This window comes from Rhincodon typus, chromosome 15 (genome assembly GCF_021869965.1).
Source record: "Rhincodon typus isolate 14 chromosome 15, sRhiTyp1.1, whole genome shotgun sequence".
In the NCBI taxonomy this organism is placed as follows: domain Eukaryota; kingdom Metazoa; phylum Chordata; class Chondrichthyes; order Orectolobiformes; family Rhincodontidae; genus Rhincodon; species Rhincodon typus.
The window spans coordinates 26483868-26499414 of NC_063346.1; the positions used below are offsets into that span (position 1 = coordinate 26483868).

Sequence of the window (15547 nt, forward strand, 5' to 3'; positions counted from 1 at the left end):
GATTTAGAGTAAAGAACATTAAAGCAAGTTACAGCATTCCAGTTAGGATTGATGGTGCTATTGTATGCAATGTTTTACTTTTAAAAAATATCACAAAATTGTTACCAATCAAGAGGTGCCCATTCAACCCAACGCGTCCATATCAGTTCTCCAAATGAGCATCTCATCCTCTATGCCATTCTCCTGCCTTCACTCCATAACCCTGCACTTTGTTTTTTACCTTTTTCCATAACCATCTGATTCCCTTTTGAATACCTTGATTGAACCTGCTTTTACCACGCTCTTAGGCTGTATATCCTCAACACTAACTATATACCATAAAAGACACACATTAAATTCACCATGGATTGTTAAACATTTATTAGATATACTGAACAGGCCATTGTAATACTCCCTTCATAGCTGAAATCCATCATATGGCAAACAACAACCACTGACTGGAACAAAACCTCAGAAGTTTTGTTGTAGCCTGGTTATCAAGACAGCCATTTTAATTTCATTGCAGTCACCAGCTGTAGACCGAAAATTTGCTGATCCTTTCAAGTCTAATGAATAATCTCAATTTCGGTTGTACTTTAAATATTAATGAGATCCTGCATTTCATATTAAGAACTGAAGCATTATTGTTCTATAATCCATACAGACACTGGAGGAACCACTCAACCCAATTACTACTTGATTTAATTTGAATTCTGCACAAGTCAAGTTCTAAAGCTAAATGGCTTCATCATTCAAGAGTTATTGACTGGTAGAAGTTAACAAAACATACTGCCCTGCAAAGGTCAACAGTGTCCAATACATCTCTAAAAATACAATGCAACACCTTATTAGTTTAACAAATAATTAATTATATAGTACCACAGGGGCTAGTACTTTAGCTGCACCACAGCAGAATACCCACCATCCATTTCCACTAATAGCTGATTCAATGTTTGCTCTTCCTCTGTATTAGCAAACCCAGACATGCTGGTGGAACGCTTTTTACCCACAGCATCAATTTCATCAATGTACACAATGCAGGGGGCACGGGCACGGGCTTCCTTAAACAGACTTCGGACTCTTGCGGCTCCAAGGCCTGCAATGGAAAATCAAAGTCAAGACTTTACTGAAAATATAAAAAAATGTAACAGGCTGGTATAAAAAACAGATGGTAGTGTAAAGCTTTAAAATTATCCAGAAGCGCCAACTGGTCACAAATAAAAATAACAAACTCAAATATAACGTTTTTGCTGTTTTCCATGAAATGCTATTACAAGCTAGCATCAAAAAAAATCCCATGAAGTATAAATAACTAATCTCCAATAGATTACAAGAGCAGGGAGGTCATGTTGGAGCTGTATGGATCTTTCGTTAGGTCACAGCTGGAGTATTGTGTGCAGCTTTGGTCACCATATTATAAGAAGGATCTGACTGCAACGAAAGGGATGCAGGATGTTGCCTGAGATGGAGCATTTCAGCTATGAAGAGAGCTTGGATAAACTTGGGTTCTTTTCTTTTGAGCAGAGAAGACTGAGGGAAGATCTGACAGAGGTATATGAGATTATGAGGGACATGGACAGGGTGGATAGAGAAAAGCTATTTCCCTTAGCTGAAGTTTAAAGTGAAAGGCAGGAGGTTTAAAGGATATTTGAGGAAAACCTTTTATCACCCAGAGGATGGGGGTCTCAAATGCAATGCAAAGGAGAACAGTTGAGGCGGAAAACCTCTCAACTTTTGAAAAGTACTTGGCTGAGCACTGAACTGTTACAATATTCAAGCCAATGGGCCAAGTGAGAGAAAGTGGGACTAGTGCAGGTAGTAGTATTTCTTTGGCGATGCAGACTCGATAGGCCTCTTCTGTTTGATTCTATGACTAAAATCCAATGATGTAATCAAAATATTCTGTAATGTGCTTTGCTGATGAAAATGAAAATAGGGATATTCCAGAGATTAACTCTTCAAACTAATTTAGATAAACTGCCTCACTTACACTCGCTGGATTATCCTAGTTTTCCAAATACTTAATGTTAGCTTGACTCAAATGACTTTGAGGGAACTTTCTCAAAGGCACCATGCACCTTTCATTTTTATTTAATAAAGCTGCTGAATACATTGTCTATTCCTAAAGTTGATTATTTGTAATTGTTACTGCAAAAATGTTTGATATTTACTTCCATTAGAGGTCCCCCTGACCCAACATCAGGATCAGAGTCAATTAACCTCTCGTAGATAAAATTTAGGTTGTTTTTTTTCATAAACTGACTGTTGAAAGTACTTTAAAGATCTGGAAACAGATAGGAATTCTTATTAAATTATATAGTAAACAGCTTACTTTACAAATTTGCGTCTTCAGGTGGAATTATTTCATGGAAAAAATCAAAATGGGTTATAAGAAATTACTACCTTTCAATATGAATAGCTAATTCAGCAACAAACCACAAAGTTAGTTTTTGCAGGCAAAGAATCACAGGGGTGTAAAAAAGTGGATACGTAGCAAAGTTTAGTAAGGTTATGATCATCCAGTGGACTTCATTTTTGTTTCTCAGAATATACAATTCACTAGTGAGGCTGACATCTATTATACATATTATACGTACCTAGCTCCCCTTGTTTAAGTGGTGCTCAACATTCTTTTGAACGACTGTAACGTGGTGAAGATACACTAACAATGGTTAGTCATTTAGGATTTTCAGGATTTTGATGCATCAACCGAGAATCAGTGAAGAATGCCCAAGTCAGAATGGCATGTGTGCTAGAGAAGGACTTACCATTTGTGCAAATGCTACTCATACGTGATAAAATTAACTAACAAGTATTTCATACTGTAATATAATCATTATAAAATAGATAAAATTAAGGTTATTTAAAGTAATCAATTAGTACATCAAAAATTCTACAAACACTAGAAGCATTGCATGTCTCCACAACTTCTAATAAGCCTGTTGTAAAGAAATACATTTCTACAAAAGTGAGAAAGTCCATCCTGATATGTTGATGTCAGATCAGGATTGAGCATGGCTTCATATAGAAATAAATGAGGAATGGCGAATGAAACCAGTGGTTTCTCTGGTTTAATTTAACAGGCTGTCCTATCACTTCCATGCAACTAATTTCTCATAAACAAAATTCAATATTGTCCATTATACCTTGAATGTTAACCTTTATTCCTCACCTCCAATCACTTCCACAAACTCTGATCCAGCCATAGCCAGGAAAGGAACTTGAGCTTCCGATGCAACAGCCTTTGCCAGTAGTGTTTTTCCACACCCTGGTGGTCCAAGCAATAAAGCTCCCTTGGGAACTTTGGCACCAAGTTGTAGGTAACGTTCTGGACTCTGGGAAGTAAAAATTATGAACTGATTTTTTTTCCCCTATTTTGTAGTGTTATATTTGGATCATTGGTTCCTGATCAAGTAATCAAAACATGCCATTTTATTAAATTGTGGCAAAAACGCAAATACAATTTAGTACAAATAAAGTCACAAACTTGACCTCATTACAAGAACGAAAGGAACTTTATGTTAGAGAAGTGTCTATTCTCTCTTAGCCCAGTACTTGCTTTCTATGGATCTTCAAAACAGAGCAAACAGACTGAACCAGAAATCTAATGCAAAACAGAAGCATGCGGACGTTACTTTCTCAGAGTGGAGTCTGAAGCAGGAAGATAATAGCATTTTAGAATATACACAGGTCATTAGCTGAAATATTACAAAAGAATACCATAAAAAGTTACTTTTTCTACAAAACAAAAGCAAAGTCTCCTCACATCAATTGCTACTAAACAAAGACACACCTTTATGAAGGTCAGAAAAATATTTACCATTTTGCAAGTAGGCTTATTTTATTATGGGAAGAAACTACAAAAATAAGCCAAATTATGTACAAAAGAAGAACATTTCCTGAACATAATTAACATAATTAACAGATAGCATGATGGACTTTAACCTTTACTACCAGATGACGTACTGAACAAGGGCAAACTATTTAGAATTTATTTAAATATGCCACAGGGGTGTAAAATATCATTTTTTACATTCAACACATTCACATTTACAAACAGATCAGAGGATGTGCATGTATTTTCTCCCAAGACTTAATTCAGCCACATTCCTCATTATGGAAACATCGAAAAGGCAACTAAGAACTAATGCACCCCTTTACAACTACAATATTATAAATGTTCCGATTTAAAAAACAGTAAGATTGTTATATGCATTTAAAAGACTTTGCTTTTAATGAACAATCAGATGTAGATACATACAAAACTTCTTTAGTCCATCAGTGCAGACCTACACAATCTTAATTTCCCATCTGGTACACTTGAAGGAGAATGAATGAACTGCAAACCCCATGTTCCAGTTTGAGTTAATACATGCCTACTTAAAACCTTGTATCACCTGCTACAAATATTTTAATCACGCTAATTACATTTCAAAAAATGGATTTTCAACTAGCAGCTGTTAACCACCAGCACTACTCCAAGATTTGGTCCACAACTGCAATAACCTCCTTATAGAAATATTTCCATCAGTTTATTTTGCTTTAGCTTTAATTAAGCACATGGTTGGAAGAAACGAATTTGAGAGATCACTAAGCGTGCCTGTGTGTATAAACACATTGCATCAATTGCCGAATGAAGTAAATTGGGTCACTCATTTCGAACATTACAGTAAGAAGCGACTCAATAGGTGGATATTTTTAGAAATCATCCCTACCACAATTCAGATTCACTTTTAAATTTCTTAAATTATTGATCAAATCCAAGGACAACTCAACTCAATCTGCTACTGAACAATTGAAAACCCTTCATTTATACCATCTTTTCTTTCTCCAGTATTCTTCAGCTCTGCATAGTTTCCTTGCTTTGAGGCAGGAGCAGATGACATATTTAAAAACCACTAGTAACACCGCATGGATAATCACGAAGAGATGATGTGCAGGTGACGATGTTGGACTGGGGTGGACAAGGTCAGAAGTTACACAACACCAGATTATCGTCCAACAGGTTTATTTGAAATCAAACTTTTGGAGTGCTGCTCCTTCATCAGGTGAAGTAAAGATAAGCACACAAGCAAAACATTTATAGGCAGTAAGATCAAAAGATCGGACAAATGGCATTGAGTGGAATGTCAACAGGCTGAATAACAAGTTTCTGCAGGTAATCAAATGTGTCAGGCAGTGACAGTAAAGTGTCATCAGCTGAGTAGCAAATGAAGGGATGAATTACAATCCGATTAATTGAGGCAGAGAGATAATGACAAAAAATTTAAAAATGAAATGGTGGTGGAGACAAACGAAATGGCTGGAATAACATGACAGGTATAAGAGTTGCATGTCGAGGGCCTAACTAAAGTAACAAGTAATCCAAAACTGTACAAACTAATTGAGGTAGAGTGATCATAAGTTAACAAGGTGATGGTGTCAAAACAGGACAGTAAGGGATATTTTACAAGTACAGAACAGAATGGTGGGGTTACATATAGCATGACATGAACCAAGATCATGGTTGAGGCCATCTTCATGGATATGGAACCTAGCTATCAGTTTCTGTTTGGCGATTCTGCATTGTGTATCCCGTAGGCCGCCTTAGAGGACGCTTACCCGAAAATCAGAAGCCGAATGCCCTTGGACTGCTAAACGGTTCCCCAACTGGGAGGGAACATTCCTGTCTGGTGATTGTTGCGCGGTGTCCATTCATCCGCTGTTGTAGCATCTGCATGGTCTTGCCATTACACCACGCCTCGGGACATCCTTGCCTGTAGTGTATGAGGTAGACAACACTGGCCGAGTCACATGAGTGTCTGCCATGTACATGGTGGTTGGTGTTCCCACGTGTTGATGGTATGTTTAGGGTGGAAGCTAGAGAAGTGCAGCATCATGGGGCTTGTGGTAGAGTGAGGTACTAAGGTGCCCGTCCTTAATGGAGATGCGTGTGTCCAAGAATGAGACTGACTCTGAAGAGTAGTCCATTGTCAGTCTGGTGGTGAGATGAAACTTGGTCATATTATCATGTAATCGTTTCAGTTATTGCTTACCATGAATCCAAAGGAAGAAAATGTCAATGTATCTGGTGTATAAGCATTGGTTGGAGGTCCTGTGCAGCAAACAAGTCTTGTTCTAACTTGTGAATGAAAATGTTGGTGTATTGGGGCGCAAATTTGGTCCCCATAGCTGTTCAGTATATCTGGATGAACCAATTATTTAAATCATGGGTCATCCCTTCACTTGCCATTCTGGCTACTCACACCAACTGACATGTTTGATCACCTGCTGAGATTAGTTATTCACTCCACTCACATCAGTTATAAAAATCTTTTGATCTCTCTGCCTATAAATTCTTTGCCTGTGTGGTTATCTTCACTCCACCTAATGAAGGAGCAACGCTCTGAAAGCTTGTGATTTCAAATAAACCTGTTAGACTATACCTGGAATCACAGGTGTGATATTTTAAAGGTCGGTTTCTAATCTCTAGTCAGTGGCAAATCCATTGTACCAGTTATTAGCCATGACTTGTCTTGTTGGGAATTGCCCATGCAAGTGTAATTCCAGCTACATCCTTCATAAAATTACACCAACAAATGCATCCTACCAGCCCAATTTGGTTTGTTTATTTCAGGAATTAGCTTAACAAAGATAGATTAGCACAAAAAATTGCATTGTTCACACATAAATCAAAACTTCTACTATATTCTAAAATCCAATTACCTTCAAGTAATCAACAAACTCCTTGACTTCCAGTTTGGCTTCATGCATCCCTGCAACATCCTTAAAAGTAACACCTTTTCCAGACTTTCCATCCACAATAGTGAAACGAGCCATTTTGAGCTGATTCTATGCATTTGATCAAAAGAAGAGCATCATTAGAGAGAAAAACAGTATAATTCCACCCCATAAAAGCTTAATGAGCATATATTTTCTTTTCCTTTCCTTCATTTTTGCTTCTAATTCAGTTTTTTAAACAAACCTGACAAAATATTTTAGCTCCTTTGTGATACAGAATAGTGACCCTTTCAGTTTACCCATAATCAGGTATTTAGAAAGCCTTTATTCCTAATTGCAGCATCAGTTTTCTTAACCAGAATTCGAATGTAAACTTTTAATGTTACTAAACATCATCTTATTCCTGAAGATTTTTCATTGAGTAAAACTGAAATCTTTGTCAATAAAAGGAAGCAGGAAAGGATCATATACTCAAAATCTATGGTGGAACAGGGTCAAAGCCGGGAGAAGATCAAGTTGCACTTCCTGGGGTTGCAGGGAAAGGTGCCCGGGGTGGTGGGGCTAGTGGGGAGTGTGAAGTGGACGACAGAGTCATGGAGGGAGTGGTCCTTACGAAAGGCAGATAGAGGTGGGGAGGGAAATGTATCTTTGGTTGTGGGGTCAGATTGTAGGTGGCGGAAGTGGCAGAGAATGATACGGAGGTTGGTGGGGTCCCAAGGAGGTGCTATACCTGCCCCTACACCTACCCCCTCACCTCCATTCAAAGCACCAAACAAACCTTCCACATCAGACAGGGGTTCACCTGCACATCCGTCAACATGGTCTATTGCACCCGCTGCTCTCGATGTGGCCTCCTCTACATTGGTGGGACTAAGCAGAGGCTCGGAGACATTTTTCTAGAGCACCTGCACTCTGTTCGCAACAAACGACAACACCTTCCAGTCGCGAACCATTTCAGCTCCCCCTCCCACTCCGTGGGTGACATGTCCATCCTGGGCCTCATCCAGTGTCACAATATCGCCACACGCAAACTGGAGCAGCAGCACCTCATATTCCACCTCGGGAGCCTACAGCCCAATGGCCTAAACGTGGATTTTACCAGTTTCAAAATCTGCCCACCCCTGGCCTCATCCCATGACCAACCCTCCCTCTCATCCCTGCCTCCTTGACCTGACAAAACCTGTCCATCTTCTCTCCCACCTATCCACCCCTCCCACCTCACTGACCAATCCCCACCACTTCCTACCTGCACTCACCTATCATCATCCCACCTACCTTCCTCAGTCCCACTCCTCCTCTGTCTATTTATTTCTGAGCTCGCTTTCTCCTCCCTATTTCTGAAGAAGGGTTCTGACCGAAAACATCAATTTTCTTGCTCCTCTGATGCTGCCTGGCCTGCTATGTTCCTCCAGCTCCACACTTATCTCTCACTCCAGTATCTGCAGTTCTTACTATCTCTGAGTGAGTTACAGATCTAAATAGATTTTTTTTAACGTATGTGTGTTGATAAATTTTACAAGTCAGTTGGTTTCTGGTAAGCACAGACATGAATCAAAAACGAGACTAGACTGAAAGTTTGTTATTGAGCTCACTTACAAATGCACTAAATCCACCTTCTCTTCCAGCCATTCCTGCAAGTCGAAATATGTACCAAAGAATGGCCACGCCCACTGCAGCCATCCCAAGGGCATACAGCGCACTAAAAATTCAAAATTTGTAACAATTAGTTAATTCAGCGTTTATCTAAAAATAGGTTTGAAACTAATTTCATTAGGAGCATTACTCAAGATTCAATTAAAATAATTAGCGTAAATTAATATTAAAATTTTTCTTAAAATGCATTGAACTGTTTTGATTTACTGTTCTACAGATTACAAGTGAATCTACCCACGTTTTCATATAAATCATATTTCTCCATTCTTTTCAGCTTAAATCATAAAACCTCTCCACCTTTTCCTATTGTGATGCAAGTTTGCATGCAAATAACGCAGTTTAATTTGATTTGTAAAAGTCAAAATCAAGATTACTGTGATATCAAGACCACTGTGATATCAAGACATCACTGTGAACATAAATCTACTGAGAAATGGGTCATATCTAGAACTTATATTTCTTTCCCTTCACCTCCCATCAGATAACAAAGTTGGACTTTTAATTCCCCTTTCAGCGTGTTGCATTTGAATTCAAATTTTCCAGTGGAAAAACTACGTTTTAACATTGTTGTACCATTCTTACAAGACCGTTTGATTTTGAATGCAATTTTTGAACTAGGCATGTGCAACTCCAGGAGTTCTGAAATTTGTCCTTTTACTCTTCTAAAGTGCATGTTCCATTACTTCACCATAGGGATCATCATTCTAGTTTCCTCCCTAAGGTTCTTAAGGTATAGTGCATTTCTCCTTAAATTCCAGGAGTTAATAGTTTATTCATGGAACTGTGATAACCTGTTCAACAATAAAACAGCAACTTACTTTCCAAAGAAACCAGTACGCTTGTAGGAAACTGGGATCCTGTCCTTTCCATCAATCCCAAGCTCATTCTCAACAGCCCGTAGCTTCTCTTCAAATTTATCGATGTTTGCTACCTGCATGCGATACATCAAAGCTAACCGCTACAAAAAATTCAAAAACACAATTGAATGCCATTGTCAAACATAAATAAACCAATCGTATTCTTATTCTTTCCTATCACTTCCAACATTATTTTCTATAGCTTTAACCGTTTTTTATCACCTCTGTCAAAACACAGACTGCAGCTACATAAATCATAGACTCCCTGATGATGAACACAAGTGATGCAGGACATAGGCACAAATCCCATCTGCAGTAAAATGCAACATTTAAGGTTCTAGTCCTAATCACTGTACAGTGATCCTTAATGAAAGCCAAATCAGGTCAAGATTAGATGTTTTTGAGAGATGTTCCACATCTCAATAGGTTACCGACAAATATCTTCAATGTTAACAAGGCCAATTGGCAATAATACCACAGGGAGGAAATGATTGTTCAACGTTCAGCGTACTTCTTGTCAGCATTTCATAATTCCTTATGTATAATGCTTCATAAAATCTGTCTAGGACCTGTTATAGACTGATAACACTGGCATCAACAAGTTCACAGACAACACCACGATAGTGGGATGGATATCTAACAACGACGAGTCAAAATACAGAAGGGAGGCAGAGGGCTTGATGACATGGTGCAACGAAAACAATCTGACTCTCAATGTCGGCAAAGCTAAAGAACTGATCATCGATTTCAGAAAGAAGGGAGGAGAACACGCCCCCATCTACATCAACGGAACAGAAACTGAAAGGGTGGAGAGCATCTAGTTCCTTGGAGTAACGATAACCGGCGATTTGTCCTAGACTTCCCACATAAATGCGACAGTCAAGAAGGCACAACAATGCCTCTTCTTCTTCAGGTGGCTCAGGAAATTTGGCATGCCCATAAGGTCCCCCACCAACTTCTACAGATGCACCATTGAAAGCAAACTGTCTGGGTGCATAACAGCCTGGTATGGCAACTGCTCTGCCTAGGACCGTAAAAGACAACAGAAGGTGGTGTGCACAGCCCAGACCATCAACCTTCCATCCATGGACTCTATTTACACAGCTTGCTTAAGCGGAAAAGGCTGCCAACATCAAGGTGCCATTGCACCCTGGTAATGATCTACAACCTCTTCCATCAGGCAGAAGATACAGAAGCCTGAATACACGCACAAAACGTTCAGGAACAGCTTCTTTCCAGCCTTTCTCAGACTGCTGAATGGGCTCTAGCCTCAAATAATGTAACCTGCCATGTGACCTGTATGCCTTTAAGTGTTTTTGATCTGTACATCGTTTGCTGGCTGTGATCTGCCTGTACTGCTCGTAAACAAAGATTTTCACTGTATTTCGGTACACATGGCAATTTTTTTAAAAAAAATCAGTATCATCACCTGATTTCTTCAGTTTAAAATGACGTTTAGCAAAAGAATTTAAATTAGCCAAGTCAGAAGAAATTTACAACGTTGTTCCACACTAGTTAGAAGGCTCATTGCTTTAGTTTATCTACACAGTTACAATTTCTGCCCGAGTTTCTGTAAAACATTAAAACAAATTTTAAAAATACTGGGCTACAGTGAAGGGACAAAGAAACACATATCTAAATCCTGCACCTTTTTGAGGAAATCAGCCCGGCTTTGAGTCTCAGAGATATGAGCACAAGACTCATGTTGTGAACACACCATTTCCTTTTTATGCCAAGTAAATCATAGGTAACTATTATAATGAACAATGCACCCTGCTAAATATAATCAGAAAATAGTTGCTCCAATTTGACCCCAAATCTTATTATGCAGCCGAAAATGAACAATTTATCCATCATTTGGGGAATCTGGTAAGAGAAGGCTGATCAAAGTTCCAATTAATAACAATTAACCATTTCACATTTTTAATATGGCTAATTCTATACTGAAGTACAAAGCTCTACTTGAACAAACTCACTAAATAATTTTGTTCACCAAAAAATTGCCAACAACCTGCAAAGATATAAACCCAAGTAAAAGAAAGGATCTCTATTATTTAAATAATGTAATCGGTCGCATATGGAACATTTCTAGGGACAAAGTTGAATATTCTCATACAGATGTTACACAAAATAAAGGTGCAAGTTTTGGGAATTCAGGTGGAGATGAAATGCCAGTGCTTTTAAAGAAAATACACACTGTTTGATTTTGGTGACAATTCAGGTCGATAATTCAAAATCCAAAATCCAAAATCCAAACATTAGAAACACACATAAAACAAGGTCTTCTCAACGGCAAAGCATACATCTAGCAAATTGTGTCATGGTTTGTAGGTCTATCATCCCACTAAATCCAATATAATGGTAGCTTTATTGCACATATTGCAATATTGGAACCACAAACTCCCGACATGTACATCTAATGCAGTCAGCAATAATCGAAGAGCAAACTCTGGATTCTCCAAAGCCTCTAACTAAGTTAACCTTATATAGTTTTAAAAGAACTTTTAACAGTAGCAAACTTTAAGTTTTTTTTTAAATTATTCCTGTGTAATGCAACAGCTACATGAGACTTTCAGATTGGAAACCAGCAGGTACAGTAGACTTTTAAGGTCAACATGAAAGCAGTTTAAACAGTTACGGCAAGCAACAATTTAAACATGCAAACTTAAAGGGCATTTCAGATATTCATGGTCTTGAGCAAACGTTTGATGTAATTATTTTTCTCCCTTAAGGCAAGCATTTATTCCCAGCTAAGTCAGTAGACACAATATTAGTTATCTTAGGGTCCTGGGCTCTAGCTCCATGTTAAGTATCATTATTCAGGAGTATTGTGGCATAGTGGTAGTACCCCTGCCTCGAGGCCAGAGGATTGGGTTCAAGTCCTACCTCAGGATGCGAAAGCCAAGGAGGTATGTCATATGTCCAACAAGGTGAATTTTAAAAAAGGCAAGCATCTTACCGGTCTACCAAATACGACCGCCCCTGGATGAAGATAGATTTCTACCACATCACTCTCCGGTACAACCTGCACCCTGGCCACTTCTCCCTTTGCCAACATCTCCTGAACAAAATCATTCCATGAAATATTTCCTCCACTGCTGTTAATGGAATTCAATAAGCTCATAATAACAGCGATTATAAACAGCGTTCTTAGCCGTTCCCTGTACATTTGATCTTCACGCTCCCGCCGCTTTTTCTCTTCTGTTTGGAAGAATTAAGAAACAAAATAACCATGTTATGGAAAATCATTTGTTCTACATAAAAGACGATTTGTTTCCCATTCCTAACTCCAATATCACCATCAGAATTTCTATATCAGCAAAATATTGATGACACTATTTGCATTACAGAAAACCAAGAAGAAATTAAACTAAAAAAGTGTCATTTCATAAGAACTCAAAAGATACAGCTTTTATATTAGGAATGAGTGAGGGATGACAACGCTACAGGAACAATGTAAAACATAAGTTGAGGAGTCAGCAAAACTAGTTTTGGAAGAAAAATATAATTATCAATAGCTAGTGAGGAAAGCACTTCTCTTTTCCTTGTAGAACCTCTGCGTTTAGACAAAAAAGGTGCTGCAAAGAAAGGCAAACATGAGAGAAACAACCAAAAGAGGAGGACAGAAGTGCAAGTTTAAAAACAAACTGCCTGTCAATGCTAATAACAGTGATTGGAATACGTTAAAACTACCAATTAAACAAGGGATGTAGAAGGCTCATTCCCTAGGTCCAAACAATTTTTTTTAATATCTTAAATGACACATTTGGAATATTGAATACAACTTTATATACCTGGTTTCAATTGAGAAAAATCAGACAAAAGCAACAAAAAATGCTACGTGTCTTAAAACAGTTGACAACAGAAAAATTAATTGACAATAATGAATTGTGCATTAGTCGAGACATTCTGAAAGAATAAAAACTACAGTAATATCAAGAAACAATATTTAACTGCTAAAAATCTTGTAAGTGTAGGAATTTGGGGTGTTTAACTAGACAGGATTTTGAGCAATTTGTAAAAATTATGCAATTACAATAATGAAATAGGCAAGAGCAGCTTCCTCTTTCCTTTCTCAGCCTGAATGTTTGGATCAGATTGCCTTGCAAGGTATTTCATGCAACTGATCATTCAAGTGGAGCTGCACAAGTAACTTATATTCTTAACTAAGATGTGCATTCCATTCTTAATTTTAAAGTGTTACAAAAAGGAGATTAGGTTAGAAAATATTCACTGAAAGGTCTTCTATGTTATGGTTCCTTTTCATTGGCTTTTCTGTTATTTAAACTCTTACATTTGGATTTATTTTGTAACTTCAGAATGCGAAATAATCTGAATTTATTTCTATTAGGGTGGTGCTTTCTTTGGAACCAGGAATTATATACCAGATGGACAAATGGTACATCTGAATAGGAACACTTTATTGACAATCCTCACAGTTCTAGACTGGACGCAAGCTTCACTCCTCCAGGTCACCTGACCAGCTCTCTTAAAATCACAGCACCCCAACAAAACAATTTCTGCCCGTAAATGACTTTATACCATAAATTGTAGGTTTTACTATTAATTTTTTGATATCCAGATGTTACTACTGATTAATACGTACACACAAAAGCAATAAGCCCAACAACTCAAATGACTGAGATGGAACCTGTACCTATTAAGACCATAAGAGAAAGAAACAGGAGTAGGCCATTCAGCCCATTGAGCCTGTTCCACATTCAATAAGATCATGGCTGATCCAATATTCCTCACTTCCACTTTCCTGTCCTTTCACTGTAACTTTTGATACTCCTAGTGATCAAGAATCTAACTCAGCCTTAAATATACACAAGGACTCTGTCTCCACAGCTCTCTGCGGCAAGGAGCTCCAAAGACACACAACCCTTGTTAGAAGAAATTCCACCCCATCTCAATCTTAAATTGATGCCCATTTATTCTGAGACTATGCCCTCTAGTCCCCACAGGAGAAAACATTCTCTCAGTATTTACTCTATCAATCCCCTTAAGAAACTTACATGTTTCAATGAGATTACTTCTCATTCTCCTAAATTCGAATGAGTACAGTTCCAATTTAACCACACATCAGCCTTCATGATACAAAAACAGAAATTGCTGGAGACTCATCAGGTCTGGCATCATCCGTGGAAAGAAAGCAAAGTTAATGTTTCAAGTCCAGTGACTCTTCATCTTTGACTTATTTCAGTCTTTAGACATTCATCATTCCACAGATGCATCACTTCTTCCCTTGCTGATCTAGTCTGGCTCAGAGCCTTATAATTTATTAGGCTAAAAATTCTTGTTCTTTCTTAACTATCTTGCACACTATTTCTGCTCTGTCCTCCAGTTCTATATTCACCCTCTCCCTTAAACATATTGTCCGATTCTGACCTGCCCTCTCTCTTAATGCCATTTATGTAAGCAGAGAATTCAGCTGCCCAGATTCCACCACTTTGGAATTCTACACCTCCGTAATCCTACATTAGAACAGACACAATACTTCAATTGCCTATAAAGAGCTTTTGGATGTTGTGATGCCATAAAACTACAGTATGAAAGCAAGACTTACTTTCTCCTCCCAAACCGCTATTCCCTTGAAAATGCTTCTCAAAACTCATTTTGTTCATTACCTTTTGCATCGCTTCCACACCTCAGGTATGGGATCAGCTTTGCTTGCAATTTTTCATTAAGCAACCTAGAGATTTAGTTGATGTTACTAATATCTAGTTAAACCATAGATTCACTTACCTTCATCTTCTTCAGGGCTTTTCCCCTTGGACCCCTCATTCTGTTTTTTCTGTTGATTTTGACGTGATTTTGATGTGCTGAAACGGTATATGCCACCTATGAAACAGAATATTTTAATCAAGTAACAACAATCTTATCAGGCATAAATTGAGTCTGAACGTCTTTCTCACTCACCTATTAACTTGCAGAACCTTGCCGGGTTTTGTTTCAATTGCCTAAAAATGTGTGTCCTATTAAATTCCTGGAACTGAAGGCTTAATGGACGAAATAACAAGCTCTGTAAAAATAAGCCATAATAAACTTAAAACAAAAAATTTTCAACTAACAGCTTAAGTAATTCTCGCTAGAGTACACAAAGAAGTGTAGACAGGATTCTGATCTCAGGCCATAGCAAAAATACACCGCCTTTACAGGAAACATTATATGAGATCCAAGAGCTGGTAAAAGTGGCATGAACTTGTGAAAGTAAAAATTCTGCTCTGGGTGTGGAATCACAGGTAAGCCAGACAAGGTAAGGATGACAGTTTCCTTCACTACAGTCCATGAGTGAAACAGATGGGCTTTCTTGACAATTGACAATGCTTTCATGG

The 15547-nt window shown here is 38.1% G+C and overlaps 1 protein-coding gene across 2 annotated transcripts in view; it reads right to left on the reverse strand.

Moving 5' to 3' along the window:
* The window catches only part of spg7 (SPG7 matrix AAA peptidase subunit, paraplegin), a 64726-nt gene that overhangs the window by 30396 nt on the left and 18783 nt on the right, over positions 1 to 15547 (reverse strand). Inside the window, exons 2-9 of one of the 2 annotated variants that reach the window (XM_020516042.2) lie at positions 15132 to 15234; positions 14958 to 15053; positions 12169 to 12410; positions 9171 to 9310; positions 8296 to 8398; positions 6685 to 6810; positions 3152 to 3314; positions 902 to 1075 (exon numbers count right to left, since the gene is read on the reverse strand). In XM_020516042.2, coding sequence (XP_020371631.1) covers positions 902 to 1075; positions 3152 to 3314; positions 6685 to 6810; positions 8296 to 8398; positions 9171 to 9310; positions 12169 to 12410; positions 14958 to 15053; positions 15132 to 15234 — 1147 coding nt within the window. The remainder of the gene's footprint in view (positions 1 to 901; positions 1076 to 3151; positions 3315 to 6684; positions 6811 to 8295; positions 8399 to 9170; positions 9311 to 12168; positions 12411 to 14957; positions 15054 to 15131; positions 15235 to 15547) is intronic. The other variant, XM_048605654.1, reaches the window with a different exon arrangement.